This window comes from Acipenser ruthenus, chromosome 3 (assembly GCF_902713425.1).
Source record: "Acipenser ruthenus chromosome 3, fAciRut3.2 maternal haplotype, whole genome shotgun sequence".
Classification (NCBI taxonomy): domain Eukaryota; kingdom Metazoa; phylum Chordata; class Actinopteri; order Acipenseriformes; family Acipenseridae; genus Acipenser; species Acipenser ruthenus.
Window position 1 is genome coordinate 75285032 of NC_081191.1, and position 18493 is coordinate 75303524.

The window sequence follows — 18493 nt, forward strand, 5'->3', positions numbered from 1 at the left end:
TCTTTCAAGCTGCTGCTCCTGCTCTACTCCCCTTCATCTCCTCCCTCCTCAACACCTCTCTACTTTCTGGTATCTTCCCCTCTGCCTTCAAAAAAGCCCACCTCCCTCCAGAGCTACCGTCCTGTCTCCCTCCTACCCTTCCTCTCCAAAACCCTCGAGCGGACTGTACACCGCCAGCTCTCTGCTTTCCTGTCCAACCACTCTCTGCTTGACCCTCTCCAATCTGGCTTCCGCTCTGCTCACTCCACTGAAACCGCCCTCCTGTCTGTCACCAACTCACTTAAATGTGCCCGAGCTGCCTCTCTCTCCTCTGTCCTAATTCTCCTCGACCTCTCTGCTGCCTTTGACACTGTTGATCACTCTATTCTACTATCATCTCTTGCTGACCTGGGGATCTCTGGCACTGCTCTGGCCTGGTTCTCCTCCTACCTCTCCAACCGCACTTACCAGGTAACCTGGCGTGGAGCAACCTCCACACCTCACCCTCTCTTAACTGGAGTCCCCCAAGGGTCAGTCTTGGGTCCTCTCCTGTTCTCTTTCTACACCCGCTCCCTGGGTCCCCTCATCGCATCCTATGGTTTCTCATACCATTTCTATGCTGATGATGCTCAGATTTTCCTCTCCTTCCCCACCTCTGACTCCACCATCTCCTCCCGTATCTCTACCTGTCTGTCTGCTATTTCCTCCTGGATGCACTCGCATCACCTCAAACTCAACCTCTCTAAATCTGACCTCCTCTTCTTTCCCTCCTCCTCCCCCTCCTCTGATCTCTCCATCTCTGTTCCTCTGGAATCTACCACACTCTCTCCCTCTTCCTCAGCTAAGAACCTTGGAGTCACCCTGGACCCCCTATGGCAAGCCAAATTATCATTTAGAGATATCTCTAATTGCATTTTAAGATATCTTGAAATATTTAGAGATATCTGTAAAACATTTCAAGATATCTCAAATTGAATTCCAGATATCTTTAATTGTGCAGTTTTTAAGATATCTAAAATTAATTTAAAGATATCTGTAAATCAATTTGAGATATCTAAAAATGAAATAAAGATATCTCAAATTGATTTACAGATATCTTTAAATACTATGGAAACCATATGGATTGTGCTAGCATGGCACGCCAAACTGTCATTTAGAGATATCTTAAAATGAGGGTTTTAAAGATATCTCTAAATCATTTAAAGATATCTTGAAATAACTTCCTGTTCATTTAAAGATATCTTTAAATCGTTTGAAGATATCTTCAAATAACTTCCTGTTCATTTAAAGATATCTCTAAATCATTTGAAGATATCTTCAAATAACTTCCTGTTCATTTAGAGATATCTCTAAATCATTTAGAGATATCTCTAAATATCTTCCTGTTCATTTGAAGATATCTTCAAATGGACAGGAAGTCCATTGAAAACATAGAGCATTTTCACAGGAAGTCATTTCGAGATATCTTGAAATAACTTCCTGTTCATTTGAAGATATCTTCAAATGATTTAGAGATATCTCTAAATGAACAGGAAGTTATTTCGAGATATCTCTAAATGATTTAGAGATATCTCTAAATAAACGGGAAGTTATTTGAAGATATCTTCAAATGATTTACAGATATCTTTAAATGAACAGGAAGTTATTTGAAGATATCTTCAAATGATTTAGAGATATCTTTAAAACCCTCATTATAAGATATCTCTAAATGACAGTTTGGCGCACCATGCTAGCCAAATCCACATATTATTTAAAGATATCTCTAAATCATTTGAAGATATCTTCAAATAACGTCCTGTTCATTTAAAGATATCTCTAAATCATTTGAAGATATCTTCAAATGAACAGGAAGCCATTTCAAGATATCTCGAAATAACTTCCTGTGAAAATGCTCTATGTTTTGAATGGACTTCCGGTCTATTTAGAGATATCTCCAAATGAACAGGAAGTTATTTGAAGATATCTTCAAATGATTTAGAGATATCTCTAAATGAACAGGAAGTTATTTAGAGATATCTCTAAATGATTTACAGATATCTCGAAATAAACAGGAAGTGTGTACCTTACGTTTGTTTTTGTTAATAAACGTACGCCATTTGCATTTGGAGGCATCACTGTTATAATTCTAACAACGAAGTGAAGATTGTATTTTTTTTATTTAAACCTCATTACTTTTTTGTACTGGAAAAAAAGGTAAGTACATGAATAGTACCGCTATTTATGTTTATTTATGATTTATGACAGAAAAAATAATCGTGTAGTAAGTACAGTATAACTTAGACGCGTGGGGATGTGCTTATGTGTAAGGTACAAAAACGTTCAACGAGATAAATGATTTTAGAACAAAGAATTAGTTAAGGTTTTTGTGTAAAAGAAAAAGAAAAAAAAGCCTAATGAAAATGTAACGTGAGACCATCTGTATACTTGATTAGAAGTTAAGCGTGCAAACTTCATACAAAACAGGTACAATTTATCGTTGGGTTCAATATATTATTATGTGTGTACGTTGTGGCAGCTTGACATTGAGTCGCTATTTATGTGACTGCGAGCTAATGGAGAATATTAGAACATAATTGCGTTGCAGATATGACATGTTAATTCAGACTGGTCGCGCACCACTTGCAATATGTTCTTCGTTGCGATCTGGAAGCTTTTCCGACTGTTGTTGGGGGTGAGGGGTCATTAACAACATATAGGACAACATATAGGTTTCACATTTACACAATGCATAGTAATTATGCGACCTTTATGTAAATTGCACTCGTGTCCAGCTGTCGGAAAGCATCAAAAAAGTTTTTGATTTTCTTATGGAAACAAAAACAGGTTAAAACAGGTAGCGAGTTTCGCACAGTGGGAAGACGCTTTTGATATTCGGGCAACAGGTCATGCGCAACGCCGCAAGACATATTTTCTTTTCATGTCCCTCCCCGGCTCCGTGCTTCTTTTCCGATACTGTGACTGTTTTCAATCTATCAGCATTTCACTTATAGGCTACTAATCATTAACAGATATATAATTAAAATATATGTACTGTGAATGATACAGTAATGTGTGTGGTTATTCAGAGCACTACGTTCTTTTGTGGGTGTTTATTATGTAACGTTATATAACCCTTTGTAAATATTCACAGCATTATTTGATTACAGAGGTCTGCCTCATGACAGGTGAAAGAGAGCAGGTACACGGGGTTTTAACCCGCGCCCTGTCATCAGTTCGCCAAGCGGAATCTGAATTGAGGTCTCATACAACTGACGATATAGATGATTTTGATGCAGCCTCTTTTGTCAGTGAAACAAGGGCCTTGTTTAGAAGTAGATCTGTGGACTCATCACAAAGGACAGGTAACATAAAACATAAAGAAAATATGTTATATTACCAACCTGCTTTACGCCAGCCAGTTATTTTTCTAAATGTAGGCCATAATAGCCTTTTTTATTATTAATCTTAATGTTAATGATCATTTAAGTACGTTTTCATTTTCTTTTTTACAGTGTCATACATCATTTAATATTTGACAGAAAAAAGGGATAGAATATCTAAAGACACTGCTTTTATTCCTTTTCTGCTGCTACCTTGTTACTATAAAGCAACACAGATGTCCTCATATTTAGAATGGTGCTAAGTAATTTATGTTAGTTATTTAAAAGTATTTTTAATGTTAATAAGGTAATTTTCTTTTATTTCGTATCAACTTTGATTTTGTGTGAACCTTTTTTCTGCTCTCCATTACTTCTAGAATAATATTCAATGTTGACTATCTGAAGTTAGAATTCTTATCCCTGATTTTTATGCCTTCTGTACTTTTAGCTGTTTCTTTCTTTCTTTCTTTCTTTCTTTCTTTCTTTCTTGGAAATTGGAAACTAATGTAGGAAAGACAGGCAGAAAAAAAGGACGGCAAAGGGGACATTTATGGAAGACTCATTTTTTCTTACTGCAAAAGAACAATGAAGAATTTGTACCACCACCGTCTGAACTATCAAGACTGACAAGAAATGGATTAGGTAGGTTACGTATTCTCCTAATGATAACCCTTCCAGTGTTTAATGTGCATTTTATTTTTTACTATTTAAAAAAAAAAAAAAAGAAAAAGCGTAAAGATTAAAACCATGCATTTTATTTGCAAATGTTATGTTACACAATAAAATTTATATATTTTAATCAAACCACTGATTGTTTCTCCATTGTTTATGTTGCTGTAGGAGTTCCTAAATGTGAACAACCTGCTACCAATGAAAGATATGGTTCAAAATCTACTGTTCAGCGAAGCTGGAGTTTAAGACAGTTAGAGAATTTTGTGCAAGATAGTTTTCCTGACGTTCCTTTGCATCTAACTGGCTTTACCTTTGCAAAGGCAGAGAAGGGTCGGCGTCTTAGTAAGCTAAACATAACGTCTGCAGCTGACCTACAAACCAAGATAGGAAAAGGAAAGATTTTTATAGTTCCTAATCGTGATATACCATTGCCAATTGAGGTAGGTCAGTTTATTCTTTATGACAGATGGATCTTTACTACAGATGGATCGAGTTTTTTTTTAGATTAAATCAAAATACAATAATAGAAGCTTAAATAGTGTGCATATATATATAGACAAAGAGACAGACATACATATGCCTACATACATACATATCCGAAATCTCTGCTTAATTTAAATGTACAGCTATAGCCAAAAGTTTCTGCATCACCTAGAATTTCAGGATTGATTGAGATTATATTTATCAATTTAACTACTTTACAAAAACTGAGGATGTTTTCTTAAGAAGCTATAAAGATTTATACTGCAGTGCAATTCATCATACAGAGATTCGCCTAGTTTAAATTCACTACATATGTGATTCCTACCAATTTTGCAAATGTAAATAAAACTAAATGCCAGTGTATTTGATCAGTCTATTACAGTGGTCTGTTAGTAAATAGTTATACTTTGATAGAACTAGTTTTAATTGCAATATATTTTCTTAATTCTAATATATGTCACTTCTCGGCTGGTTGCCATAAACACAAAGTTTAAATCAGGGCATTAAAACACATGCTTTTTAAAATAATGTATTATTGCATTATTTAAGAAACACACTTGCAAATTGTATTTAACTTTGTTCTTTATCTCATGATGTGTGTTCAGTTATGTGTTTGTTTTATGTCTCAATAAATGTGAATTGTTACCTGCTGTAAATCCCCATTAAACCTCTCAAGTAAGAGTTCTTATTGCTCACTGTAGCAGGATAGCATCAATAAGGAGACTCGGAGCCCAGGAAGCTGCAGTTTAAAGCACCGGTGCACACATTTATTAACACAAAGAAGTGTCAGTAAGAAAATAAACAAGCACAAGTGCCAAAATAAAAGGTTAAACAAAGCTATTCTGAAGTCAGACGGCATTCCCATCCCTGACCAAGTGCCACACAATACCACCTCAAACACACCTAAACACCTTTCCCCAAACAAAGGATCTCACTTCCTTATATAACATGTGGCTGGAGCCTAATTAACCATTAATCATTCAATTAAGGCTCCAGCCACATTCTCACATGTATTATGGATTTTAACCCCTTCCCTGCCAACCCTATATTTGCACCACAGACACACACAACATTTATCCTAAGGTTTAAAACAAATCTATGTCAATCAATACAAACATACAAGAGTACAAATAGGAAATTGCATGAGTTTTCCTCATTAGCTATGGATTTTTGTTTGTATTATTCAGAGAACAGAAGGAAGGATGTTAAATGAAAGCCGTCAAGTAACAGCAGGAAGCAATGCATCAGTGACCCAATTGCAAGTTCAGGAGCAGGTAGATATGACCTCTACAGAAGAACAAATGACTGGATAGCTTCATAAATAATTATCTTATTTATATTTGTACTATGAAACCACAGGCCATTGTATCATACAACTGCTCAATAAAGAATGTGCTACTATTGTATGCCCAATGCTAAGGTGTAGGAACCAGTTCATCTTGTGGGTGCAGTATGACATTAATGATCAGTACAGTCTTATGTTAACTTTACATTCATTGAGCAGAATTGGCTTTTAGCTCTGCCAAAAGGTTGTCATGTACTTAAATTGGTGAATATTTAGTAGTGTTCATTGCTATTTTTTCCAGGTGCATATACAAGAATTGTCAAATGGAAATATTGGTACAAGGACTTCAGAAAATCCCATTGTAGAAGACTACCACCAAAGAGAAAATGAGGTACAGTCATAGTTTTTGTTCCTTCACTTAGGAGTCCATACACATTAAAGGAGTCTTGTTACACAATGTGTTTCTAATTTGTGTTCATTTACTGGAAAAAGTAATGATTCCGTTTTTTAGGTTATGCAACAACATGCTACCAATGCAATGGCTGATCTTCTAGAAAATGAAACATCAGAAAACATCCCACAAAGGGCAGCTGAAGTAGGATAACTATATTGCTTATATTGCTTAATTGGTCTATTGTGCTTATTTATGTAATATATTAGTGTTTGTAAAGCCCTTGTCTGGTCAGTTTGGTGGGCTTTAAATGCAGTTATTGTTTTAAACCAGATCAGCAGTGATGTATTGCCCCAAAACATGATCTGATTTTTATATGTTCACCAGGTCTTTGCAAAACCAGTTACTTTGGTGCTGGATGTTCCATCTGAAATGAGCTGCCAAAAAACATTTCTCTTAGGGGCAAACAGATACCTGTAGACATTTTCATTTTAAGGAGAGGTAGTTCAAATACTATTTTTACACAAAGAATGCATTTCTGTTTATATAGACTGAGATTCTGGACATTGAGCAACTATTTCAGGCTGATAGCTTCGAAAATGAACTGATTGCAGCTGGCCAATCACAGGTATCAGGTTATTCACTTACTATTGATGAATAGATTCACTATGCGATGACTATGGAACCAGTGCAAACAATAAAGTGAAGTCATTTTTAATAACACCTTAGAACTTCTTGGAATGAACATTGTACTCTGCAGTCATCATGATGTCATCCTCCAGAATTCTTAGAAAATTGCAATACTGTAGACAAGCTGTTTTTTATGTAGCTGCAAAATCCTGTAATTGATTATATATATATATATATATATAGATAGATATATATATATATATATATATATATATATATATATATATATATATATATATATATATATATATATATATATATATAATTTGGCATACTTCAAGCACTCAGTCTTTTATTCTAATTATACTCTTTTATATATATTTTTATAACTAGTTTCAATTATCAGAATGAACTACTCATCCATCAACGCCTCCACCACTACCTTTCTCATATGTAAATGCTGACACACCAACAGTAAGTGTACTGCTGGAACAAAGATACAAAGACCCTTTCCTGGCTGGACTCCTCCCTGGGAGAACAGGAAGAAGCACTCCAATGACTTGTAACCTGACCTCTGATTGATCAACCTAAGTTGAAACTACAGATACAAGAGAGCTGCTGTGGATGTACTGTTTTTTAGGTAAGGAAAATAATTGCTATCATACGCTTCATTCAGTATTTTACTAAAATATTCTTTTCCAAGCATGAAAATCTTTAAAGACTGAAAAGCATATATCTTTTTTTTATTAAGCCTCTTTTTTAAAAAAATTGCAGACAGCTAATGTGTTGTAGCTAGATGTGGTGGTCTTTGTTTAACAGGAATCATTTTATCTACATTTTGGAATGCTTAATGCAAATATTATTATTATTATTATTATTATTATTATTATTATTATTATTACAGTAGTAGTATTTTTACTTGAAGTTCAAAGGATGTATTCTTAGAACTACACATCTAACTACATTAGTTTGTCTGCAATTTCAAAAAGAAAGCTTAATAAAAAATGCATTTCAAAGTCTTTCAAGATTATTCTGTTTGGAAAATAATATTTCAGTAAAATACTGAATGAAGAGTGTGATAGCAATAATTTTACTTACCTAAAAACAGATCCACAACAACTCTCTTGCATCTGTAGTTTGAAAATGGAGGACAGACTAATAGCACATTAACAGCAACTCCTCTGCATCTGTAGTTTCAGCAGAGCAATAGGACTTCAACCTAAGGTGGCCAATCACAGGTCATGTTACCAATGTCATTGGAGAGCATCTTCCTGTCCTGCCAGTAAAGGTTTGTGGTGCCAACATGTTTTTAATTAGAAAGTGCTGTTTTAATGTTTTGAAAATCTACAGAAAAGTTACAAACCTTTCTGCTATTGCTTGGAAGGCAAGAAACAAAATGTTTGTTACGGCCTGAGTGTTTTTAGTTTTTGAAAAATGTATTTTATAATTCGGTGTTCATAAGTTATTGATTAATGTTTTCATGCAAAATATTATATTTAGCTTAGTCTTTGTTTAAACTATGTAATAATTTTCAGCGCACTCATAAGATAATTCATTTTGAAATAGCTTTGCTCAAGTATATTACATTTGAAGTTTTTTATGTTGTTACTGTTATGGTATAAGCTTTTGTTGTTTCCCAGGTTAATAATTGTGTTGCCAGAACTTTAAACCTCTCCATTATTGCTGGATTGTCTTCCATGCTAATACATACAGTATATTGAATTCAAAGAAATTGATTGGATGAAAAGAATGGTTAAGGTATTTTAATGAGAGGTTTTAATTTCAGTATTTTCTGCAATGTTACATATTAGATATTTTCTCTAATATTTCTCTCCCATAAGGTTCAGCTCCACCAGTCTCTTTTGGGAGAAAAGGAGCAGGAGCTTGAAAGAGGTATGTATTTATTTTATTTTTTTTAACTCAGTTAGAACTCATTATTCGGCAACTCTAAAATTGCAGTTTAGGAACACTGCCAAACTGACCTTTTTTGACTAAAAATTATGTTATATTACCGTATTAAACTTTAGTTTATGAAACTGCACGTAATAAAAAAAAAAAAGAAAGAACAAAACCCTCGGTGAGGTAGAGACTGCACTGGGTGATAATCCATACATCGTAAGAGGCTCTTGGGTGTGTATTTCATGTTCACTATAGTGATCTCTTCAAGAAACACGGTGTCTCTCACAATTGAGATGCCATGATAGTGGATATTTTAATAACATTCAGCATATTTCTGCAAAATATGAAAGTTGAGGAATGAAAGGTACAACTTACTGTAATGTAACATTTGTGTTTCTACCTTACACAGCTTTCTCTGATCTAGATGTGTTATTGGAAGAAGAAGTTACAGTTGAAGTTAAAAGACACACTGTTCTAGAAGATGTACAAAGAATTTACAGTAATCAAAGTATCATCAATAAACGTTTACATGTTAACTTTATTGGGGAAGAGGGAGATGACTTTGGTGGGTTAACAAAAGATCTTTTTTCTTCTTTTTGGAACAGTGCTTTCATTCAGTGGTTTAAAGGTGAGGATGCTCTTGTCCCATGTATACCAGTAAATCAATATGCCAAAGCGCAGGACATTTTTTCTGTTGTTGGTAACGTTTTGTCACATATGTGTCAGCTTAATCATTGCGTGCCACCCAGATTTTGTAGATCAACACTGCTATCTGTTGTGTTTAATACCTCTATGATTGATAGTAGAACACTGTTGGATGACTTTATGCTCCATGTAACAGTACCTGAACGAACCTTGCTGCAAAAGGCTTTGAATAGTTTTGAAAAACTAAGCATTTCTGAAAAATCTGACTTGCTGACCTTTTATTCTGTGAATGGCATGCACACAGTTCCTTCAGCTAAAGATTTTAGAGAGCAACTGGTTCTTGTAGCACAAAATGAACTGGTAATAAAACCAATGTTCTTGAATTGCTTTATAAGGCAGGCTATTCCAGAGTCTCATATGAGAGCATTTTGGTCACAGTTAGATACAGACTTAATTTCGTACCTGTACTGGCAGGAGATGCCTACTGCAGACCGTGTGTTGCAGTGTATAACAACTTCTGAAAAAGACCTGAAACCTGAAGAAGAAGTTGCTTATTACTATTTACGTGACTTCATCAAGTCAGTGGATCAGGATGAAATGTCCAAATTTCTGCATTTTGTTACAGGATCCCCATTACTGCCAAATGATGGCATTACAATAGTATTTAATAGACTTTGTGGTAGCCTGAGGAGACCTATTGCACACACTTGTAGCAATACACTAGAAATACCAGTAAGCTATGCTTCAGTACAGGACTTCAAACGAGAAATGAAATCCATTCTAAATTCAGAGAATGCATTTATAATGACAATGCTTTAAGGTAGTGGTTAGAATCACAGCAGCTATATCTGAAGTCAAGTGATGTGAAGAATCATTTGACAAGGGATGTTTTTATATAAAAAATATATATATTTTACTTGTAAATGCCCAACTACTTAAGCCTGCTTCTTTCATAATGATTTGTAAAGCCTTGATAGCATGACTTCCCAGGAACACCACAGCGTAAAGCCTGTAAAAAATGGAGGGTCAGCAATCAGTTGAGATAAAATTTATAGTTTTCTGTTCCAATTCCCTTTTAATCCATTCCAATTACTTTTATGACATAGGCTTTTTATTGAGCATATATATATATATATATATATATATATATATATATATATATATATATATATATATATATATATATATATATATATTTATATATATATATATAGACACACACACACACACACAGTAATCTGTCGTTTATCCGCTATGATCAAGCTCTTCAGTAACTTTAGTTTGTTATTGAACAGAGAGGATTAGTTCAGAGATTGTAGATCCTACCAAAGTTTTTCTACACTTTCGTGGTATGTGCTCCGTGCGCTACCATTGCTGGTAGTGTCACGTGAGCTGTTCAGTGTGTTGATGTGCAAATAAAACCTGTTCGCCTGCGGGGCATATCAACTCCGTCTCGATCTCCTGCCTGTCACTCAGCAGCAGATGCACGCATCCACATGACAGACGTCTACCCTGTCACAAGCATTAATACCCTGTATCTATCTTCTCAAGTGATTTAGGGGAGCTCCCTAATAAAAGCCCAATCTCAAAACAATAATTATGTGAATATAGTAATTGTTACAACTGTGTATAATGATATTTAAAACAGGATTCATTTAACCGACTTTTTACATAACCACCGCAGTCGTGTGTGTGTGTGTGTATATATATGTATGTATGTATGTATATATATGTGTGTATGTATGTATGTGTATATATATATAATGTATGTATGTGTGTATCTGGCAGCTGGCTCTTTGAGCTAATATATATATATATATATATATATATATATATATATATATATATATATATATATACACACAAAACAGTTGTCAAACACGTGTAACTTGTCATGCGATTACACAATTACAATACACAATGTTCAATAAAGAAAAAATCTACTACTAAACGGGACTTGTGATGTTCCTCTCATCTGAGTCTAAGAAATAATCACGTTAAGTTTAAGGTGTAAAACTTAACTCACCAAGTCCTGTGATGGTGGAAAATATGATAAATCTGCCTTCCAAATGTTTGATTGCATTGTCTTATCACCTACTTTAAAGTTACAGGGCTGTTCAGCCATTTCATTGAAATAACACTGTTTTTATTCTGTTGCATTTTACTGTCTGAGCTTACGATGTGCCAATTAAAACCATACATTTTCAATGGAATGGAACCTTGCCGCTCATGGTTTATCATACTGATGGTGTCAAGTTGTTTGAGCAAATGCCCTTTGTTGTGTAAGGCATTTTCTTTCTACATCTCAAGTGTGTTTTCTTACAAAAAAGTTTATTTTGAAAATATGACGTCAAATTGTTTGTATAAAATGACCTCTTTGGGGATTAAACATTGTATGTAACCTTTATTTCCTCAAGTGAAGAAAGAAAATGTGTGAGTTTTATTTTTTTCCTGACTGGATAAGAAGTTAATTGCCAAATTCACATACTTGCTGTTTAACTTTTGTACCAAAATGATGTTGTAAACATTTCATATTTATGAAAATAATGCTGTCTTAACTTTCAAACAGACATTAAGGGTGTTCATGTTAAAAAAGACACACAAATAAATAAACATGTTTTTGAATGATAACATTGTTATAGTCTTCAGTCATATCTTTAATGGTAAAATATTACAATCAGAACAGAAGCATTTAAATACAGTTTGATGTTATAAATACAATGTGTCCTGCTTTCATATTGGACTGGACAAATTATAGAAAGTTTTTACCACAGGTAACTATGACCACCAATCATCTCTTTGTGTACAATAAATAAATAAATGCAGGATCAGTTCCTCAAAAGTATTACTTTTTTTTCTAGAACAATAGTGATTAAGTGGAATTAAGATATGTAGGTAAAAGTAGAATGTTGCTTGGTAGTTATAAAGACTTTAAGCCGTAATTTCCCACAGCTAGTGTACCCTCCAGCTTACAAAACCACACAGGTCTATGTCCACTTGCAGTTTCTAGACACCCTTATGCTAGGTGTAATTCATGACCAAATCATAAAACAACTTCATTTGCTCCGACCGCACCTAGACAATCATGGAAAACAAGCTTCCTGAATTGGTTAAAAAGTACAACATTTTGCTGTGCTGTGTCTTGAAAACTTAAGTTCCAGAATGATCATATTAAAACAAATAGGATGGTTTTATTATTTGTTTCAATTAATAATTTAATTTAATAATTTGGAGATGCATTGGAGGTATCGTTAGAAAACATAAACTCTAGTGTTTTGTGAATGCAACGTGCATATTTATCTCTAAAGTCTCCTTCAAGTTGGATTTCCTCTTTAAGGGTATTAAGCTGCTGAGTAGTTAAATTAAGTGGATTGGAATGCTCTTCAGTTTCTGTCATACTAAAAATATCTGTTGTTTGGACTCCAGCTCTTTGTAAATGTAATATTAAATGTTCTTCAAATTGTTTACCATCCAAAATGTTTGCCCCTGATTCAGCAGAGCTTGCAAGTGTTGCAGCCAATCCATCTGACCAAATTTGTTCAGGTGTTCTGTTCCTTTCTGTTCGGATTTTATGTTTATTCCATCCTTGTCTGAATAATTGTAATCTTTTATTAATTTCTGGAAGGTACACCAACTGCAAGCATGCTTTGTGAACATCATTATCTGCCTCTAATATACTAAGATCTTCTAAATCATAGAATTCCTTGTACAAGGGCTCTACAACTTGTAGGAACACATCTTTCCAAAGTCTTTCTATTCTCTGGTTATGAACAGATACTCCAGTTATGTGGCTGCCACGCTGGAGCCCTCTCAAGATGTTCATAAGCAAGGCTACCTGTATGTTTTCTCCACCATGGTCTGACCTCATGCGAGACGGTAACCCATATTCTGCCACTGCTTTGGAGAAAGCCTGTAGAACTGTGCTTGAGCTATTGTCTGTGGCACAATGCAAATATGGAACAAGGCGAGAAAAACCATCTATGGCACCATGGATAACAAATCCCCACCTACAATCAAAAGTAAACATTTTAAAAAAGTTATTTTTACAGTAATGAGATATGCGTATTGTGAACAATACATATTTTTTTCACCAATAGCAGTCAGAGCATTTTAACACCAATAAAGGTTAAATATTCAGATTATATTGTGCCTCTATATGGGGTGAAATGCAGAGTTCTCAAGTTTATTTTAATTAGGCAGTATTCACCTATCTACCAGGACTGGCACATATAGGTTCTGTTTCATTTTCAAGAATATCCAGGAAAATGGATATCTGGCACCTACTACAATGCTGACAGAACAACAATATCGTTTGTGTTAATTTTTAAAGGGTTATAACTAAAAATAGTCACATTGTTTACATATAAAAACTGTGCAGTAGCCACATTTTGTTACACCTGATTTCAGTTACTTATTTGCCCTTTGGAATGACAATCTATGGATTTCATGAAGGATTTCATGAAGAATCTGCCCTCCAGTTGGTACAAGTGAAAATTACGATCCTCACTTTGTCACAATTTAATTATATGACCTCTTCTCAAAACAATGACCCAGTTAATTATGAAGATTCTGACCTTTCAGTACGATCACCTGAAGAATGAGGGTAAGATTCATCATGAGAGCCTAATCTATTACAAACAAATACAAATCTATTACTTTCCTTCCAGGAACAAATATGGCAGTTTAATTTGAGAAAATTGGATAGTTTTGCTTCAGACTAAATGCATACAAGCCATTGTGCCAAATTGGGACAAACATGTACTCAAAATGAATGCATGTATATTAAATACATAAAGAATAAAATGTAATAAAGTGATATAATTTTTTTTTCGTGGTCAATAGACATGAGCAGCCAAACAAATATCTTTAACATATGTGATTTCAGATCAGATAATTGGGTAAAATAAAATATTAACCTCGTTACCATGGACAGACAACTCGAGTATACTGATTTCTCCCAGAACTCGAGTTGATGTCAAGTTGATATCGGGCTTATGTCTTTGATTGCGTCACCTACGAACCCTGACCCCTACCCCTGTGCACGCTAATTATATATTTAACACACACACAAAGTAGACTCACCTTATCAGCTTCATATGACCGTCCATATGCCACATGCTGTTTGGTGATGGGACGTGGTAAGATCTTCTGTTAATGACTTGGGCCCTTCGTCCAGCACTGCTTACTGGATCGATGCTGTTTAGAGACTTGCGTATTCTCTGTCGCTGAACAAATATCCCCTTAGCTCTAAGATATCCATTCATCATCTATAGAGGAAAGCAAACATCAATTTGTTTTATTATGCTTACTTTTATGACACAGTTGTTATGACTCAAAAATGTTACTATTATATTATTGGAATAAACTGCTGTAATACATCCAGGACATTATAATATTAGCATTGTTTGTATGCGCAGGTATCCATAAACAGGTATCCGTTCCAAATTATAATTATATTTTGAACAAATCAGATACAAACCCACATTTTCAAATCTTTTTTTTTTTTTTTAACGTAAACGTTCGTAGTGAAAGCGGGCACAGACCCTCAACCATTAAAGAATAAACACCAATTTCAAAGCTGTAAATACAATAACTAACCTCGGCCCCTGCATTTGGATACTGGGAATGAAGTGACTTTACTTCAGTATCGAGTTCGCTGTCTGTGATGTTGCTGTATTTGTCTCTTGGTGACAGACCCTCCGCTTAAGCGCTTATGTATGACACCGAGCATCCTAAATGTTCAGCAATCCTCTTTCCTGTGTATCCTCGAGAAACGAAAATCTGGAGCTGGTGTCTCGAAACAGAAATCCTTGGCAAACCAAACTGACCTGTATTAAAAATAAATAAATAAATAAAAAATTAAATGCGACAATAACCAATCCACGTGTGTATTAAAATGACTGTAGTTCCCAAAGAGAATAGAGACATTAACTTACCTTCTCTCCTCCGCTGAACCACGAAATCACCACCGGTATTTATGCTTGACTGGGTGTCAGAAATTCCTTCGTTTTCGAACACCGGCATTAATTCATGAAAACAGTTTGATATTTCCACTCTAACGTTTTCTGGAATTTCCATACTGATTCTATCAAAGTTTGTTTTTGCATTTTGAAACAGTCTATAACTGTTATCAATTTCAATAGAACCGTCTTGAAAATGTCTTTCAAGTGTGCTGAGTGTATTTTTAATTGCTCCAAGAGTTGTTAGTACAGCTTCAGGATGAGCCATAGCGCCTTTGCCCCCACTGTACTCCTTAACTGAGTGAATAAAATATTTCTCCTGGTTTACTTTTAAACAGGAAGTTATTTCGAGATATCTTGAAATGGTTTAGAGATATCTCTAAATGACAGTTTGGCGCACCATGCTAGCCAAATCCACATATTATTTAAAGATATCTTCAAATAACGTCCTGTTCATTTAAAGATATCTCTAAATCATTTGAAGATATCTTTAAATAACGTCCTGTTCATTTAAAGATATCTGCAAATCATTTGAAGATATCTTCAAATAGCTTCCTGTTCATTTCGAGATATCTCTAAATCATTTTGAGATATCTCTAAATAACTTCCTGTTCATTTGAAGATATCTTCAAATGATTTAGAGATATCTCTAAATGAACAGGAAGTTATTTCGAGATATCTCTAAATGATTTAGAGATATCTCTAAATGAACAGGAAGTTATTTATAGATATCTCGAAATGATTTAGAGATATCTCGAAATGAACAGGAAGCTATTTGAAGATATCTTCAAATGATTTGCAGATATCTTTAAATGAACAGGAAGTTATTTGAAGATATCTTTAAATGATTTAGAGATATCTTTAAAACCCTCATTTTAAGATATCTCTAAATGACAGTTTGGCGCACCATGCTAGCCAAATCCACATATTATTTAAAGATATCTGTAAATCATTTGAAGATATCTTCAAATAACTTCCTGTTCATTTAAAGATATCTCTAAATCATTTGAAGATATCTTCAAATAACATCCTGTTCATTTAGAGATATCTCTAAAACATTTAGAGATATCTCTAAATAACTTCCTGTTCATTTGAAGATATCTTTAAATGGACAGGAAGTCCATTGAAAACATAGAGCATTTTCACAGGAAGTCATTTTGAGATATCTTGAAATGGCTTCCTGTTCATTTGAAGATATCTTCAAATGATTTAGAGATATCTCTAAACGAACAGGAAGTTATTTAAAGATATCTCTAAATGATTTAGAGATATCTCGAAATGAACAGGAAGCTATTTGAAGATATCTTCAAATGATTTGCAGATATCTTTAAATGAATAGGACGTTATTTAGAGATATCTCTAAATGATTTAAAGATATCTGAAAAGTATTTAAAGATATCTCAAAAACATTTAGAGATATCTTAAAATGATTTAAAGATATCTAAAAATGCATTTTAGATATCTAATTTAAAGCTCCATTTAAAGATATCTTCAAATGATTTAAAGATATCTAAAAATGCATTTTAGATATCTTAAAATGATTTAGAGATATCTCTAAATATTTGAAGATATCTTCAAATATTTAGAGATATCTGGAAATGATTTAGAGATATCTTCAAATATTTAGAGATATCTATAAATGAATTAGAGATATCTCTAAATGATAATTTGGCTTGCCATAGACCCCTGCCTCTCTTATTCCCAACACATCTCCACTCTGGCACGCACTTGCCGATTCTTCCTGAGCAACATCCGAAGAATCCGACCCTTCCTCACCAACTATGCTACCCAGCTCCTGGTCCAGGCACTGGTACTCTCCCGCCTAGACTACTGCAACTCCCTCCTGGCTGGCCTCCCTGCGTCCGCCACCCGTCCGCTCCAGCTCATCCAGAACTCTGCTGCCCGCCTGGTGTTCTCTCTGCCTCGCTTCGCCCACGCTACTCCACTACTCCGCTCGCTCCACTGGCTCCCGATCACCGCTCACATCCAGTTCAAGACTCTTGTACTAGCCTACAGATGCCTTGACCAGTCTGCACCCAGCTACCTCCAGACCCTCATCTCTCCCTACACCCCCACTCGACCTCTCCGCTCCGCCTGCACTAGAAGACTAGCTCTACCATCGCTACGCTCCCCTGCATCCAAAGCCCGCTCCTTCTCCACCCTTGCTCCGTGGTGGAATGACCTTCCTACAGATGTCAGGACTGCCCAGTCCCTGACCACATTCCGGCGCCTCCTTAAGACTCACCTCTTCAAAGAGCACCTGTAGAACTCCTCTGTTTGTATCTTGGGACACTATCACCCTTCATGTAAATGTGCTTTATTTTGCTCTTATCTGCCCCTATTTTACTGCATTTAATCCTGTACTTCAGAATACTGTAATCTGCCAAGGTTTTAACCTGTAGTACTTTGTATTTAATCACATCCTGATGTAACTATCACTATTTAATCATATCCTGATGTAACTATCACTATTACCTGCTGTATTATTGAATTATGGTTTGTCAAACTTGTACTTGAACAAAAGTTATTGTATTTCTTGCTCTTATTGTATTACTTGTATTGTAACGCTTGAAATGTTTTTGCTTACGATTGTAAGTCGCCCTGGATAAGGGCGTCTGCTAAGAAATAAATAATAATAATAATTATTCACAAAATCTTGTCTCGTTACTTGTTAAAAACAATAACTTTACTGCTATACAACTTGCAAATGTTGTAAAATGGAAGTACAAACTTTGTGGCATGAAAGCTAGGGTGTCTGTATTGCCCGCTGCATTGGAAGCATGGCTTGGGTTCGATTCCCACACAGGGTTTATATTGCAAACTTTATATTGTATTTTATTTATGTATAACAAACGTATCTTTTATGTGAAAAAAATTGAGTTGATATGAATGACACTTTCATTGAACATACATACTTTTGCACACATAACTATATATATAAAAGGAAGGATTTGAACCCTAACTAGTCATACTTACACTACATAGATTCACATCTTAACCCTTTCAACAGACTGGGCTACTATTTACATTATCCTATCCAAACGGTAATATATTGCCTCAATATAGGTTGAACAATTTTGCTATTCCCGTAATGTGTGTCTGTTATTATCCATTAAGTGAAAAAATACAATTGTTTCTACTAACTTGGCTTGTGGACAATAAAAGCAGATCAAACTTGCATCATAAACAC

General features: G+C 34.8%; 3 protein-coding genes across 3 annotated transcripts; 2 read left to right on the top strand and 1 right to left on the bottom strand.

Annotated features, from left to right (window-relative positions):
- Window positions 1-1835: 1835 nt before the first annotated feature.
- On the top strand, window positions 1836-6993 carry LOC117972467 (uncharacterized). The gene is made up of 8 exons (XM_059016839.1): window positions 1836-2172; window positions 3126-3320; window positions 3849-3980; window positions 4179-4450; window positions 5681-5767; window positions 6080-6169; window positions 6290-6373; window positions 6720-6993. The coding sequence occupies exons 2-8, from the start codon at window positions 3137-3139 to the stop codon at window positions 6828-6830; spliced, it is 960 nt and encodes a 319-aa protein (XP_058872822.1). The 5' UTR covers window positions 1836-2172; window positions 3126-3136; the 3' UTR covers window positions 6831-6993.
- Window positions 6994-7220: 227 nt separating this feature from the next.
- On the top strand, window positions 7221-10451 carry LOC131723236 (uncharacterized). Its single transcript, XM_059016850.1, has 3 exons — window positions 7221-7273; window positions 8641-8692; window positions 9108-10451. The coding sequence occupies exon 3, from the start codon at window positions 9416-9418 to the stop codon at window positions 10160-10162; it is 747 nt and encodes a 248-aa protein (XP_058872833.1). The 5' UTR covers window positions 7221-7273; window positions 8641-8692; window positions 9108-9415; the 3' UTR covers window positions 10163-10451.
- Window positions 10452-12164: 1713 nt separating this feature from the next.
- LOC131723240 (uncharacterized) lies at window positions 12165-15866 on the bottom strand. The gene is made up of 3 exons (XM_059016859.1): window positions 14942-15866; window positions 14426-14610; window positions 12165-13350 (listed from the first exon to the last, which is right to left on the bottom strand). Exons 2-3 carry the CDS (start codon window positions 14608-14610, stop codon window positions 12564-12566), a joined length of 972 nt encoding a protein of 323 aa, XP_058872842.1. The 5' UTR covers window positions 14942-15866; the 3' UTR covers window positions 12165-12563.
- Window positions 15867-18493: the final 2627 nt, after the last annotated feature.